This window comes from Perissodus microlepis, chromosome 9, assembly GCF_051167445.1.
Source record: "Perissodus microlepis isolate ML-2025 ecotype Zambia chromosome 9, ASM5116744v1, whole genome shotgun sequence".
Lineage (NCBI taxonomy): Eukaryota > Metazoa > Chordata > Actinopteri > Cichliformes > Cichlidae > Perissodus > Perissodus microlepis.
The window spans coordinates 24,217,958-24,233,274 of NC_140469.1; the positions used below are offsets into that span (position 1 = coordinate 24,217,958).

The following is a 15,317-nucleotide window of genomic DNA, read 5'->3' on the forward strand; positions in this document are numbered from 1 at the left end:
ATATCGCCCACCCCTAGTCAGAATGACTCGGGGGTGTTGATTCATTTAAACTAACATGATCATCCTGCTGCAGCCAGGTTTCTGTAAGGCAGAATAAATCGATTTGTTGATCAATTATTAAGTCATGTACTAACAGAGACTTGGAGGAGACAGACCTAATATTTAATAATCCACATTTCACTGTTTTACTCTTTGGTTCAGATGTGGATACTGTATTGTTCTTTCTTTTGATTTTTTATGTTTAAGTTGTTTATTGCTGGTTTTTAGTTTGTTTTTTGTCTTTTTGGGAGCTGACACAGTCTCTATGGAGATGGGTTTTTGGGGGAGTAGCAGGAGGAGAGAAGCTGCAGAGAGGCGTGTAAGACTGCAACTCTGCTTCCTGGTCCCAACTCTGGATAGTCATATTTTGGGGGGTTTAATAAATTTGTCCATATTTCTAGAAATGAGAGCTGCTCCATCCAAAGTGGGATGGATGCCGTCTCTCCTAACAAGACCAGGTTTCCTCCAGAAGGTTTGCCAATTATCTATGAAGCCCACATCGTTTGATGAGTCTGTGTTGTTTCATATTCTTATTTTCTGATTTGATCAGAGAAAATTTAGCCTTTAAATCTTTTTAGGATGCAAGTGCTGACTTTTATAAGCTTCTGATGTTGTTCCTTGATGATGTTTCTTTCCAGTGCAGCTATTATTTTACACTTCCAACTCAAGTTCAGGTCTGTTTCTGAGAAGCCCAGTGCGTCTTCGAAAGGAGCCACAAGGGCACTTTATGAAGGTGCAAAACCCTTTTCACAACGGCCTGTTGTATGGAACCAGTGGTTCCATAATTCAGCTTCTTTTCATTATAGTAAGTGTGTTCCAGGGAATAGCTCAGTCTGTGAAATCCTTTTTTATATCCATCTCCTTAGCTGCCTTTCAGCAGTGCACTCTTGAGGATCTTATATTCGCTCCTGGCTGCCCATGTGTGTTTCTGCATGCTGACACTGAGCAACACAGAGACCTCCCGGTCAGATCCATTAATTAGAATCACTTTACTTGATAACAGGTGAAAGTATATTAGCTGTGTACCTGCTTTGAATGTGATCAAATAGTTTTACAGCAGCAGTTTTAGTTTCTTTAGTTTCTGGCAAAGTTATAGTTGCTTTCTGTGGTTTGAAAACTCAAAAGTTTCCTGTTTTTAGGCTATTGGTCTCTCTTTTTTGTTTTTTCTTTTGTAAATCTTGATACATCTTTTTGTTACCCTGTAAGTTAAACTGTCAATGTACATTGTGTTTGGAGCACATTTTGCATCACCACAGGCATTTAAATTTGCACTTAAATAGTACAGGGATTTTCATTACCACCTTTAAAAGGGAATTTAAACTCTCACATAATCATTTGAACCAAGACAGTCATTTGGCCCTATTTGGCCTGATTGCCTGGCACACTGCTGGCTTGGCCGTGACTTTACATATTGTTTTCTCGAGCTCTGTCCTTGTCTCACTGCACTTCCAATCTGCCGCCTTTATTGAAATGTATAGCATGGCCCTGCCACGGCCCATTTTCATATAACTGGTAGAGGCAATTTTATTGACTTATTGCGAAAAAGCTGGTGTATTGCGCATCGCACAAGCCTCATCTGTCACCCGCATCCCTGGCAGTTAAAAAGGAATGATTTGTTGTGTTAACTCCCATGGTGCTCTACATTGCCCTAAAACAAGATGCTGTTCCCCTTGACAATGAACACTCACTGCCTGAACATAAACAACAGTTTTATTGTGCTCCAGTCTGCGAGCTTCCAAATCAATGCTTTGTAAATCATCCTCAGGAGGCATGCAAACACAGATCCACTATGTGTTGCCAAAACATCTATGGACACACTGGCACATCAATACAGATGGATGAAGAGCACGGGGCCAATGCCGTGTACTGTCAGCCAATAATAATGAGTGCTTCTGTGGCAAAATAGCAGGGATTCTGAAAGATGAAGGGATCGGTGAAGCCATCAACTATCGTTTCAGCTCACTTCTAAACTTGAGCCATCATTAAAGTGTAACAAAAGCATAATACTTTCTGATATTCTGCAACTGCTGAACCTCACCCTTGCTGCCTGTTTATATTAGTTTCACTTAATGGGTTTTCTGCCTCCAGAGATGGTAAAATCTAAAAGGAGCAGCAAGCTGTACACAACAGCAGAAAGTGGGACAGATATACAGGTGCAATGTGGGGAAAAAAAAAACTCCTACTCAGCCCTGCCTGTTAAATTAGCCTGGTTTAGCCTATAGATGTAGTGCTTACAAGTGTGCAGTCTGTTGCATGGCAGAGCCTCAGGGATAAATCTTTGTGCCTCATTATCTCTTCTCTTAATGATAAAGTTAATGTATGTCTTAATGACTGCAGGGTGGGACAATTACTCTGGAGCTTAAACCTATAGCCTACTCATAAAGACTTTGAGTATGTCAAATAACACCAGTGATAACAATTGTGAGCATTTTTTTTTTAGCATGCACTATGTTTGTGGTCTGTAATTGGCATTTTAACATAGGTTTTTTTCATCCTTAGAAACTGCAGTGCTTGCAGATGGTGGTAGTGATGCAGAAGGTGAAACTGGGACATCCATAGTCGTATGAAAAAGTATTTTCTCCTTCCTGATTTCTCTTTTTTTTTGCATATTTGTCATATTTACATGTTTCATGTCATCAAACAAATTCTAATATTATACAAAGATTACAAAGATAAAAACAAATTCAGTTTTCAGTGATGATTTCTTTTATTGAGGGCAAAAAAACTATCTAAACCTACATGGGCCTGTGTGAAAAAGTAATTGCTCCCTAAATTTCACATTATTTTGCTGTGGAGGAAATTTGACTCACTCCTCTTTAGACAATTGTTTTAATTCAGCCACAATGGATGGTTTTCGAGCATAAGGTCATGCCAAATGTCATGATTTGATGGTGTGTTTGCTTTTTTATTAGTTTCGTGATCTGAAACATGTAAGTGTGACATATTTCAAATACTGTAGAAGTTTGTTCTATGTAGAAGAAAAAGCTGATGCATTACCTTGCTGCTAATGGTAATGCTAGTCTTTTTTATTAAAACATTTTTGATGTGCCAAGTTTTGATATGTTGCACAACACAAAGAAAACTTCTTTCATATTTTTACTGTAATTTAGATTGGGTGATAGCACTCTCATTTCTGATTTGTACATTCGTAGCTAGGAGTATAGAATAAACCGATGGTGCCACATTAAAATAATATAAGAGGAAATTTTTGCAATTAAAATGACTGTGTCACTAAATGATCCAACGTTACCAACCTTTATAGATCCTTTAAAAATGGTTACATGTAGATTGTTGAAGACCAGAAGAATACTACGTTGATATACTACATGAACATTCGGCAGACTGATACTAAACCCATCAGACGGAGTAGCTCACTACCAAAGACAAAGAGGAGGAATTAGCCAAGCTTTGTCCAAAGGTAATAAAAGTCTACCCACCAGCATCTCTTACTGTCACACATTACATGTTTTATCTTTTTTTTATATTATCTGTATGAAAAATTGTGAATGTGTTTTTCCCGGGAGTTACACAATGGACTATTTCTTGGTCTAGCACAGTTCCTAATGTCTGCAGAGTAGATGCATCCCATTAGTTTTAAAAATAGCAGGCCTTGGATCCACTCATACTGACATAGAAGTTTGCTGCATAAATGCCTGCAAACTGCAGGTAAAAGTGATCAACACTTGTCAAAAGGGAACATATTGGCTTATTTCAGGGATGGTTGCATTCAGCTTCTTTTGATGCACTGCAGCACAAATAGGAAAAAAAGGCAACCCACATCCAAATCATCTATAATTTTCACATTATGAGGTGAATTTTAAAATGGGAATAAATACTGTGGTTTCCATTCGATAAGAACTTTTAGACTTTTATTATTATACACCACTGTGTGCTGACAGACCATGTTGATGCAACTGTTGTATTTGTGTGGTGATGTATTCTCTTTCTCTGTAATGTGCTTTCACTTTCTGCTTAATAAAAGTTCCCGTGTGATGCATTGTCTTCGTGGAAAGCACACACGCACACACGCACACACACAAACGCACATTGCACTTAGGTGCAGCTTTCCACTGTTATTTACCAGATGTTTTCTAGTTTTTCTGGCATGTACACACAGGCTGTGTGTGAAATGTGACACTAATTTGCATGCTGACAACGATTTCCAGTAAGATTACATCCTGCTGATTGATGGCCACGCTGTTGCCCCAGAAACCACCTTGGGTATGTGATATGACTCTCCTGTTATCAGACATTAAAGCATATTCCTGTAGTTAATCTTCCCAAATGGGCGCTCACAGAAAATATCTGGCATCCATGGGCCTTGACTGGGAATGAAAGACGGCCATTTCCAGAGGTAATGTATGAATACAGTTCATTTCAAAGCAGCAAAAATTACAAAGAAAGAAAGTTTCATTATTCAATGATAAAGTGAAGAAACTACAAGATTTTAGTGCGGCTGTATGATGGCAGAGAGCAGCGCTTTGTTAAAGTGAATAAGCTCTTTTGATAAATCACTGTGTCTGATGGCTCAAGATGGCGTATGGCTGCATAAAAGAACCCATGGTTTATCCCTACAGTCAAACCTGCCAACACACTGCTGTCCAATTATCAGCCCCTATGCATCATACCCAGGTCTACAGAGAAACCCTATTTGCTGTGATAAAACTTGAAAGCCCTCATATATAGACCTGACTTCAGGCCAATCCATACCTTTTTTAAATCCAGCTCTTTTAGCAAATTTCAGGCTTAAATCGAGGCTTTTTGTATCTCTTTTTGATTGATACTAATTTTTATGCATTTCATGTTTTAAAGAAAGTACTTTGAATTGCACTTGTACTTTAAATGTGCCTTTCCTTAAAAATAAACTTGACTGGACTGCTGATTTGGGGGCCTTATGACCCAAAATGATTGTTAAACCTACAGGAGCAATTATCTATATAGCATTTGTGTACTTTTATCTCTGTGCTGTAGAGATCAAATATATTTTGCACTTAGATGTGTGCTAGATTCACTTACTTGAAACATGCAGGGCAGCTATTAGCACTACATCTGAAGGTATACTTTATGAAATTAATCAAAGAAAGGGGGGAAATATGCTGTAAAATTCAGTGGGCTGTATCTGTCTGATAGATAAATGAACCACACAGGCCAGCCTTAATGGTTGCTAGCATTGCAGAGTAACCAGTTCTAATCATTTAGCGGTCTGATGACAGTTAAAAAGGACCAACGTGTAAATACTGATGGAGCTGCCAAGGATCTTATAAAAAAGGAGAATATGTTTTCATTTTGTGTGGGAAGTGACAGGTGTGTTATTTTCCAGTCAACTCACGGAGTCTACCTTGGAGAAGTGGATGAACCATAAAAAGCAATAATTTGCTCAATCTTCTTTCTAAAGTGTGATTATCCAGTCATACTTTAGCAACTGCAGGTGGGTATGACAGAAGATAGCAAATGTTAGTAAATATGGCTAACTTTCACTACCAATTATTATAGAATTGTTGAGGCCAAAAGCATTAAATAAACTGACTATATTAGTGTGCGGCGATTCGGGTTATTTGCTGGCACAAACTGGGGTAAAACCAGAGTATCGTAGCCAAATAATGCAGTTATGGTGGATGACTTGAAAGCAAGACCAAAAACTGACAGTATACAGTTTGAACGATTTATTGACGTTTAATTTTGTTAATACAGGGCCTTGCAAACAGGGTCTTGGGTGCACGACACTGGAGGCCAATTCTGCCAAAAAATTAAAAAGTGCTAGTCTGAGTGGTCTGAGGGGAGGAAACGTTCATATTCAGATCAAATTGGTTTCATATTTGGATCATCCAGAAAAAAAGGCCACAGAAGGAGCAACTGGCTGGAGTTCCTCAGGTAGCAGGAGACTGAGGAGGGTAGACAGACAGGTGAGTCTCACTGGTGAGTATTTAGTAATTCATTTCCAGAGAATGTGCACCAGCTTTGAGAAAATAGGTGAGTCTTACCCGAGGGGAATGAGCCCTTCAGCACTGTTTCTCATCAGACCATCAGTGACCTACTAGTTTAAGGACAAGTTCAAGCTTCCGCTCATCACCTTACTTAGGATTTGGCCATTGGCTACGTCCTTGTTACCCTGTCTCTCAGAAATTCTCCCACATTGGCTAAAGGACTTATTCCATAGAACTTCTTCCTAGAAGATAATTTGGCTATTAAAGGACGGTAAATGGTAAATGGCCTGTATTTGTATAGCGCTTTACTTAGTCCCTATGGACCCAAAGCGCTTTACACTACATTCAGTCATCCACCCATTCACACACTGGTGATGGCAAGCTACATTGTAGCCACAGCTACCCTGGGGCACACTGACATAGGCAAGGCTGCCAGATACTGGCGCCACCGAGCCCTCTGACCACCACCAGTAGGCAACGGGTGAAGTGTCTTGCCCAAGGACACAAAGACCAAGACGGTCAGAGCCGGGGCTCAAACCAGCAACCTTCCGATTACAAGACGAACTGCCAACTCTTGAGCCACGATCACCCATGATACCAGCAGGCAGAACGGGGATACCAGCAGGCAGAACCTAGGGTAGGACCTGCCTGCTACCCTACACATTGTAACGCTAGGCTAATTAGCTAACTAGCTAGCTTCTTAACATTTTACCCACCAAAATCACAAAACAAATAAGATCTAGTCATCAAATTCTTCATCTGATCCAATTCAGGATAAGTAGTGTTGGAGGTTATAGGCCTGAAAGCAGGGTACATCCTGGACAGATGACCAGTCTATAATTTGTGTTCACACAGAATTTAAAATCACAAGTTAACCTAATAAGCAGGTCCATCAAGATCTTGCTGTCAAGTCCTAAAAATCTGGGAGTTTTGCTGGACTAAAGGAGAAAGCCTGAGTAGCTGGTAAGAACCCACACAGTCACTGGGAGAAAATGCAAACTCCACTCTCTTTCCTGTGAACTTATACAACATCATAGTGGAACACTTGAATGGTTTAACAGCAGCAGCAGTAATTAAGAAGGTACTAACGATGATTGTTACTTTGCTCCAATTCATTTCTGAAAGGACTCTGGGTATTTGGTCAAACCTACTGGTTTTTATTAAAATTACAATAATGGTTAGGTAATGTCCACACTGATGCCTGTAAAAATGCAAATGCACCTTCGTGTTGAGAACCTGATGAGTTATATAAATCAGAGAGGAGAAAACATGGAGAAATTATGCAATATTATTTAAAAATAATACATGCTGACATTGATTTTTTCCTTTCTTGTACTTTTACCCAACGCTCCATCCTGTTGAACTGTTCAAGTGTGGGTAGTGAATCCGAAGCCAGCTGCTGTGCTGCGGGAACTCCTCATCCATCCCTGAGCAGGTTAAAGTGATGAATCTGATCCAAGTTCCTGACAAACGCCTGCTGTTCAAGGCAACTGTTTCATTAATATTCAGATGTGCTTACTGGCTCCATCATGTTGTGGAGGGAGACACAAGTCTCCTTAAGTTGGAAGATAATCATCAGAACTTTTACATTTTCTGTTGTTAACTGGTAGAAGTGACTTTGGGCATCTGTATATTACGTTAGTAGTATTTGAACTACAGAAATATTAAAACCTTTATGTTACCTTTTTCAAGCCTAACACCACGTTATTGCACCATATTTCTTGCTCTGTATTTATGCACCATTTTTCTGGCCTTTGAGTTCATTAGAGATGGTAACGATCTGTTGCCTTGACAGTCCGGGGCAGGGAAGGTCATCACAAAGCTCTTATCTAGATTATGAAGCTCCCCACCAGCGGAGAGGTGAGGCATTTTTCTTTCTCTCTCTTTTTTTTTTTTTTTTTTTTTTTTAGAGAAAGGTGTTTGAGATGCAAATCACTTGATAGTGTGTGGACCGGGATAGTTGCTTCCTGCTGCTCAGTAATGGCCTTCAAATGCAGCTATCTCTAGTTCACTTTTCACTCTTAACCTGTAGCTAAAATGAGCCACATTTGAAAGCAAACCTACCTTTACCCAGAACCTCTCCACCCTACCCCCCTTTGAGTTTCACAAAATGATAAACATCAGTTGAAGACAAGCTTATTGTTTCAGGAAAGGTTTCGGTGGTCATCTCATTTACGATTTACTAGTTCAGTATCTCTCAGGCTGCCATTACAACAGCAAAAAACCACAGTGACAACAGTGTAGAAGATTCCATGGTATCAAGTAATTAAGGTGATAATGAAACCATCGATTTGTCCTGTGAAGATCTCGGTTAAGTTTATTGTGCTGGATGACTGCCATCATCAGAATGAAGCTTTGTTTTCTGGACTCACTCCACTGGGGATCCAGGCCAATCAATCCAGGATTTGAGCACATTCTAATCATTTTTTTGTCTAAAAGGGTTTTCTGGCTCTTCTTGGAGGCTTGACTTGGAATGCACCCAGTCCCAAAAACAGAGCTATAAATACTGACAAAGACATGTGGAGTTACACTGTAGTTCCTGCATGATATAATGCAGAGGTTATTAAGAAGAATGTCTTGTCTAGTCTTAAACGTTTGGGACTTTTCCGGATGTAGCCAAGAACGCCATGCAGAGTCATCTTTGTGCAAAATGAATACAGTAAATATTAAGTGTGTGCAAATTTGTGTATATAAATACCTGTTTGTTGTTTCACTGCAGGAAACCAAGAATCTTTCGAGGAACTGTGCTTCCATTTTTGGCCTTTGAAACCTCGTACTGGATGTTATCCTTCTGTGGTTGGGCAAAAAGGCATAAACAAAAACCCTCTTTGCTACAGAAGTATTTTCTAACTATTGGACCAGAGTTTTAAGGGATTACTGTTGTTTATTGATCAAAGACAGATCCTGTAGCTGCTGTGCAAACTAGTGTAAAGTTATAAATGATAGTGGTAGTAGCCACATTTCTGGCTTTCACCCTCTTGGCTTGCGGTTGCCTGACATAACCGTATTTGGATAAGATGTTGGTTATCAGCTAGTACTAGGAACACACTTCTATAGAATGCGTTCATTGCACAGACACAGTTCCCTGGAAATTAGGGCACACTTACATAATTGACATGCTACTACAGTGCCATTCACCAGAAAATAAACTCAGCACAGAATTAACTCCATGTTTTGTTTTTTGTTTTTGTCCGTTTTCTTCTAAAATTCAAAGCTGGTATTTGCACTTAACTATTGAATTATTTTTATCAAATTATAATTATGCAGAAATATGGCAACAGGTAATACTGCAATGTGGAAAGCTCGCAATCTGCATAATGTTACATAAAATTGTGATGACACACAAACAAAATGTATTATTTGGAGTGTTTGTTTGCAGCGGGTTTCATGAAAGTGACCTTTTACCGAATCAAATGTACCGTGGTAAGCTGTGTTGTTTCATTATTTAAAGACTGTGTTCACCGAATTCACAAATGACGATGTTCTCAAATACCTCAGGTGGGAGGCTATTTATCCACCCGTGGGTGGGGTTGAAAAGGTTCCTAAATCCTAATGTCACCTTGGACACCAAAATTGTTTGTGTAGGCTTTCATTTATCCAGACTATGGTAGTCTTCATAGCTTGAATAAAGAAGGCAGCTGAACTTCTTTTGGTTTGTGAAGGCATTTTATAGTGTTCTTCAGTTCCCAGGTATGTAACCCCTAGTGTGGTTTGTCACCTTTGGAGGTGATCCTGAGGGCTGTTGGCCCACTATTGATCGTGTGGTCATCACATGAGCCAAGGTGTGAGAAAATGTACCTCCATCATGACACGTACTGAGGTCTCCTATTGTGGCAAGATGTCAGTAGGGGTTGAAGCACCTACACAGCAAATCCAGCATGTCCAAATTAACACTGTCAGATTTGATTTCAACACTGTTAAAGTGTCTATATGGGTCCACACCAGAGAGTGTTAATTTAACTCTTTTTGGAGAGTTGGTACGTTAACTCTGATTTAGTGTTAAACACCAAATCTGTCTGGAGTTGATAATTTAACACTTACTAATGCTAACTAGGTGTTAAGAGTTTATATATTAACTCTCAAAGAGTATTTTAGTTTAACTACGTAAGAGTTATCTTCTAATTAATTCTAAAAAGCGGGAATTTTACTGTTCTGAACTTCTAGAAATTTCTTTTGGTAATAAACATTTACTAAAAAGACGCAATGGTTTTTGAAAAACATTTATTCTGAACTGTGCACCACAATTTCAAAACATTTTCTGAAAGATGTAACAGTGTACATGTTCTCACTTTCATTAGAATTTTGTTTATCAAAAGGTCTGACAAAGGTGAGCTGGTAAATGCAAATAACAGCATTCTCATCACTTATTTCTTCAATACAATATGCATGTCCTTCATTCATCACTTTGTGGAACTTCAACGCACTTCTGCTCTCCCCCATATTCCATCTTCACAAGCATATCCTATGTGGAGATTGAATAAAAATTAGCTGACACTAATTAATGGCACAAATCAATTGCAGCACAGTAAAAAAAAAAAGGAATCCTTTTTGAGCCATTACTTGTGTAAAGTATTTTCCCAAAAGACAAGGACACAGGCAACAGGTAATACTGAACTAAATGTAAAACCTCAACCTTTTTCATGTTTACCTAAACCGTGTGCACAAAACTCTGGAGGGATCTAAATGCTAACGTAGAACCCAGTCAGGACATCTGCTACTGCTGTTTGCTCATTTTTTTTTATGGGAGATCATTTTCAGGCTTCAAGTAGCACCATTATACCAACATTTCACATTCTAGACATTTGACTGAAAATTCACATGCAAGCTTTTTTTCAAGGCTGTGGTATTTGCCCGCAAACAATACCTTTCAGCTAGCTAAAACAGAATATTATGCTATCACCGAGCAACATGGCTAATGCCTTTCACACAGCTTTGTCTCAACTCCAAAGAGCCACAGAAGTAAAAGCTAATAATAATAATTGAAACAATCTTTGAAAAAATGACTTACCAAGCATGGCAAACAACTCAAATATGTAGAGCAAAATGTTCTGAAACGGCTTCACTTCAGCTTTGATTGGAGCCTATGGTGCTGCGGGCGGAGTCTGTGAATTTACTCTATTGGTGTCATAGCCCCTGTAGGAGTTCAGAGTTAAGAGGTCAAGAGTTAATGTTTCCATTGTAACACCTCCAGATTTGAAATAGAAACACTCATTTTTAACACTCGATTTTAACTACTATCATTTTACACCTCAGAGTTACATTAAAAGAATGTGACTCTACTTAGAGTAAAATGAACTCTACTTTTGCAAGAAGACTACTAACACCAAAACATTTAACACTTTTGAATTTGCTGTGTAGAAAGGGATCCGAAGACTGTATTGTAGGTGGCTGATAGCTGGTGTTACCATCTCTATTCAATCATGGCCATTCACAGTGGACATAAACGCCGTCTTTGACTCCTCTTTCAACCCTGCTCTCTTCTCGGTCCAAATTGGGAACATTGGAAGTGCAGATGCATAGCCAAGTCTTTTCCCTGTTGAGGTGGTTCTTCTATGGTCTTGGCCTTGCTTTAAAGTTACAAAGCTATTTTCAGCTGCACCCTTACCAACTAGGGGTCACCACAGTAGGTAGCTTGTTGCAGACTTTATGCCAGAAGGTTTACCAAAAGGTATTTGTGGTTTCTTCTTCGACTGAACCAGGGATTTTCACTTGTTAGAATTGTGTCCCTTGTTTTGTTCGTTTGCTTCTTTGTCTTCTGTTTTTGTTTTTTGTCAGAGCTAGGATGTGGACACTGAGTCACTGGGGTTTTTCCTGCCTAACCCTAATCATAGATGAACCGGCGTTAGTTTTCTATAACCACGAAACCTTCACTTTTACCAGACTGTAGTTACTATTTGTGGATATCTTATTGTTTAATGTAACTGATTATGTGGAATCTTTTTTTTTTAACTTTCTGATAACACAACAGTATATAAGATTGAAAAGATTTTCAGTTTTTTGTGCACTGTGCATGTTGCCAGCACTTTGATCCTGCCAGCCATGCACTGTCTCTCTCTACACTGGAGTCAGAAAGCAGCAATCAACACTCCAGCAGATTTTCTCTCACCAGCAGAGCTTCCATACAGCTCGCTAGCTTTGGCAGCTGTCTGGTTCGTGGCATTCAACTGCCTTTTTTTGTCAAGCTTTACAGTATAGTAGTAGCACTTAGCCATCCCTGGCCAGCCATTTTCTCTGAGAGTCTTAACATCAGGCAGCTGCTGTCTGCTTCTGCACAGCCAACATTGTTGTTACAGATGTCCTTGGCCGACACACCTGTATGTGATGTACTCTGGCTTGGCCCGCTATGTTTAGCACAGAAATAAACAACATGGTGAATTCAATCTTGCATGTGTGCTGCAGCCAGCTTTTTTTTTTTTGGGGGGGGGGTGTTCACGTGTCATGTTTGATACATACTCCCTGATTAAATGTGAACCTATCAACAAGCCATAAAGCACCAATTTATAAGCGCTTGGTGCCAGGAGTTATAAATTGTAAGTTATGAAGGTTATCCTTTAAGCATGCATTTGACAGAACTCCATGGAGCTGTTATGAAGGAAATCAGTAAAAAATGCAGACACAGTAATGAAGCAGCACAGCCTGCAACCTATCTCTGCGTTCTCCCTCTGTCAGCAGTCCAGTCTGCTGGCGAGGGAGCCCAAAGCCCCCATTAGGTTGTTTTGACAGCCTTATCCACAGTAATTAATACCAGGCACTTTTAAATGAGATTTACGTGAGACATGCTGTTTGCACTTCCCAGTTGAGGGAACCTGCTCTTGGTGAACTGCTGCTGTGAGTTTAGAACTCTCAGCTTCCCGGTGGATCATCAGTATACAGTATTTAATTCAGTATAGTAAACACTCTGAGTCAAGATTCAGAGGATTTCAGGCTGATATTGATTTATTAAGATCATGAGCTGGAGAACTAAAGCTGCCTCCATCTTGAAAGCTGACAATACACATAACTGAAATGGTTTATATATTGTATGTAACTGACAAATGGTGTTGAGAGTAATCCATGAGCTACATGTACGATATTCAGTTTCTTTTTCTCTTGGTCATCTGCTTCTTTTTTTTTTTTCTCAGCTGCTGGGTCTGCCACATCTCACCCTGGCTCTAGCATCCTTCCTGTCACACCAGCCCTCTTCATCTCCTTCTCTTCATTCACGTTTTAATCTCTTGCGTGATATTTGCTGATTCCAGTAAAAGAAATCAATACGAAACAAATGGCTTTGCTCCATTTCAAGAAGACATTGTAATGTTGTTTAAACTGCCAGTGAAAGAATGGTGTATGTGCTCTTCTCTTTAAGCTTTTTCATGTTCCTGTTTTCTCATCACATGACATTGAAGCTTCTGTGCAGAGAAGAAGTCAATAGTCTGAGTGGTAATTAAGTGGCTATTGAGTTTAAATACAGAGCTACATGCACCATGTGTTGCAAATTGTACTACCTTTATGGTTTTAATAGAGGCATTAGAGCGATCTAAAGCTTTTGTTTTTTTCTTTTGGGCTTCCTGAAACTTTCTGAAAACTGTTTGTCTTTTTTTTTTTTGAATACCTTTTTAAGCAAGTGACTAACAGGTAATTATCACACAAGGGTCCACAATTATCTCCACTGTCCAAAGTCACTGCAATGGAAATACAGTCTGTAGAGGCTGAAATCAGAATGTATTTGAATAAACATTAAATAAAACCATTGCATTCTGTCAATATGGGCACATACATTGATGTAAAAAGTACTGGGCGATCTGTGCTAGTGTTCTGAAAAATTTTAACAGACTTGCCAGCACAATGAGTCAATTGTGGAGTCCAAAAAATGAACAAACAAAAAAAAAAACCCTAAATATTATTATTATGATTATCATATATCAATATTAAACAGGGAACCTCTATCTCAGAACTAATTCTCACAGCAATTATGGCAAGCAGGTTTCCTTTCTCTCAGAATAACCCAAATTAGTTATTAAAATGTAATGAGTTAATTAAGGTATTCATATTTTATAATTTAAATCTTTAACGCTTGAGTCTCATATAGATTTCTATACATGTTATACCAAGTATACTGTATAAAAAGCTTTTCCTTCCAGTCCAATAACGTGAATGCATATAAGTAAGCTTATGAAAATGTTATATTTTTATCCCCCCATTTCTTTCCTATCCTGTTGATAAGTGCCCTTTAAATTTATTATTCCCTCAGGGTGGGAACCATGTATGTACAGACACAACAGGAGTCATGATATTGTCAGACTACGTGTATGACATTTTAGTATCATGACCTGCTCTCTCAACACACACACACACACACACACACACACACACACACACACACACACACACTTCCCCCCCTCCTTGTAATTCAGGTCATTACAAGTGACTGTAAGAAGCAATAGGAAGTCTGGCTTTAGGTAAGGGTTACTATAGTAAAAGGGGGGAAAATGTGCACCATATGACAAAAGCACAGGAAGTTCATCATAAATCCTCACAGGCATCATTTTTGCCTCAGCCATGACCTTTAAGGATTTCAATTTTTGCGGAATTTAATGTATTTGTGACAGATAGACGTGGCAAATAAGTGCATGTCGGCGATCGCAATATGTGTCAACCGTACAGTTGATTACAGCTGACCTGCCGTCAGTTTACTCTGAAGGGTATATCTGACAGCGACGATCACCTGCATCTGGCCATCCCATTAAATCTGTGCAGCTTCTGAAACAAACAAAACAACACGGTGTCAGTTTCCCTGTTCCACAGGAAATGGGATTTTCTGTTGCCTCTCTCTCTTCTCGCGCCTCTTCCAAACAGAAAAAAAAAATCAAAAAAAGAAAAAAATCAGTGATCTCACTCAAACTTATATTTATTTTTCACCGTGTGGTTTGCTGTTCGTGTGTGCGAGGAAGGACAGCTTGGTCAATACAAATATTCAGCAGTACACCGAAGAGCCCACGTTGTTTTCCTTCGTTCCCGTTAGGTTGTAAGCCCACCCACTTATTAACTGTCTCACTATGTAAGGGTCTGGCTGGGAAGCGGCGGGGAAGGAGAGCTGACAGAAGCTGTCCAAAAGTCCACATATCCAACCTTTTAGAAGCAGGCTCGGAAGGGCGACGGGAGGAAAAATGAAGGAAAAGAGTCTGATTGAGACTGCAAAAATGCAGGGCAACGTGCTGGTAAGGCGGCTTTTTGACTTGTACGTAGTGTATGACGCCGATTTCGTTCCTTTCCCCTCATCTGTTAGTTCCCGTTTTCCATAGCTTATGCGCTTTGACGCGCGTCGGATGTTTTGGAAATGCATATAATTAATGTCTACCTTTTTTTGCGCCCGTT

The 15,317-nt window shown here is 39.4% G+C and overlaps 1 protein-coding gene and 1 long non-coding RNA gene across 3 annotated transcripts in view; one reads left to right on the forward strand and one right to left on the reverse strand.

Annotated features, from left to right (window-relative positions):
* Positions 1-15,317, forward strand: part of LOC146380578 (A-type potassium channel modulatory protein DPP6-like) — a 253,820-nt gene that overhangs the window by 19,398 nt on the left and 219,105 nt on the right. The window contains exon 1 of one of the 2 annotated variants that reach the window (XM_084939771.1): positions 14,918-15,160. The exons of the other annotated variant lie outside the window; for it this stretch is intronic. Coding sequence (XP_084795897.1) covers positions 15,110-15,160 — 51 coding nt within the window. The 5' untranslated portion in view covers positions 14,918-15,109. Of the gene's footprint in view, positions 1-14,917; positions 15,161-15,317 lie in introns of those variants that run through there. 2 annotated transcript variants of the gene reach the window in all.
* LOC146380579 (uncharacterized) lies at positions 10,168-11,053 on the reverse strand. The gene is made up of 2 exons (XR_014801324.1): positions 10,972-11,053; positions 10,168-10,425 (listed from the first exon to the last, which is right to left on the reverse strand). It is a non-coding gene; the product is annotated as an uncharacterized LOC146380579 (long non-coding RNA).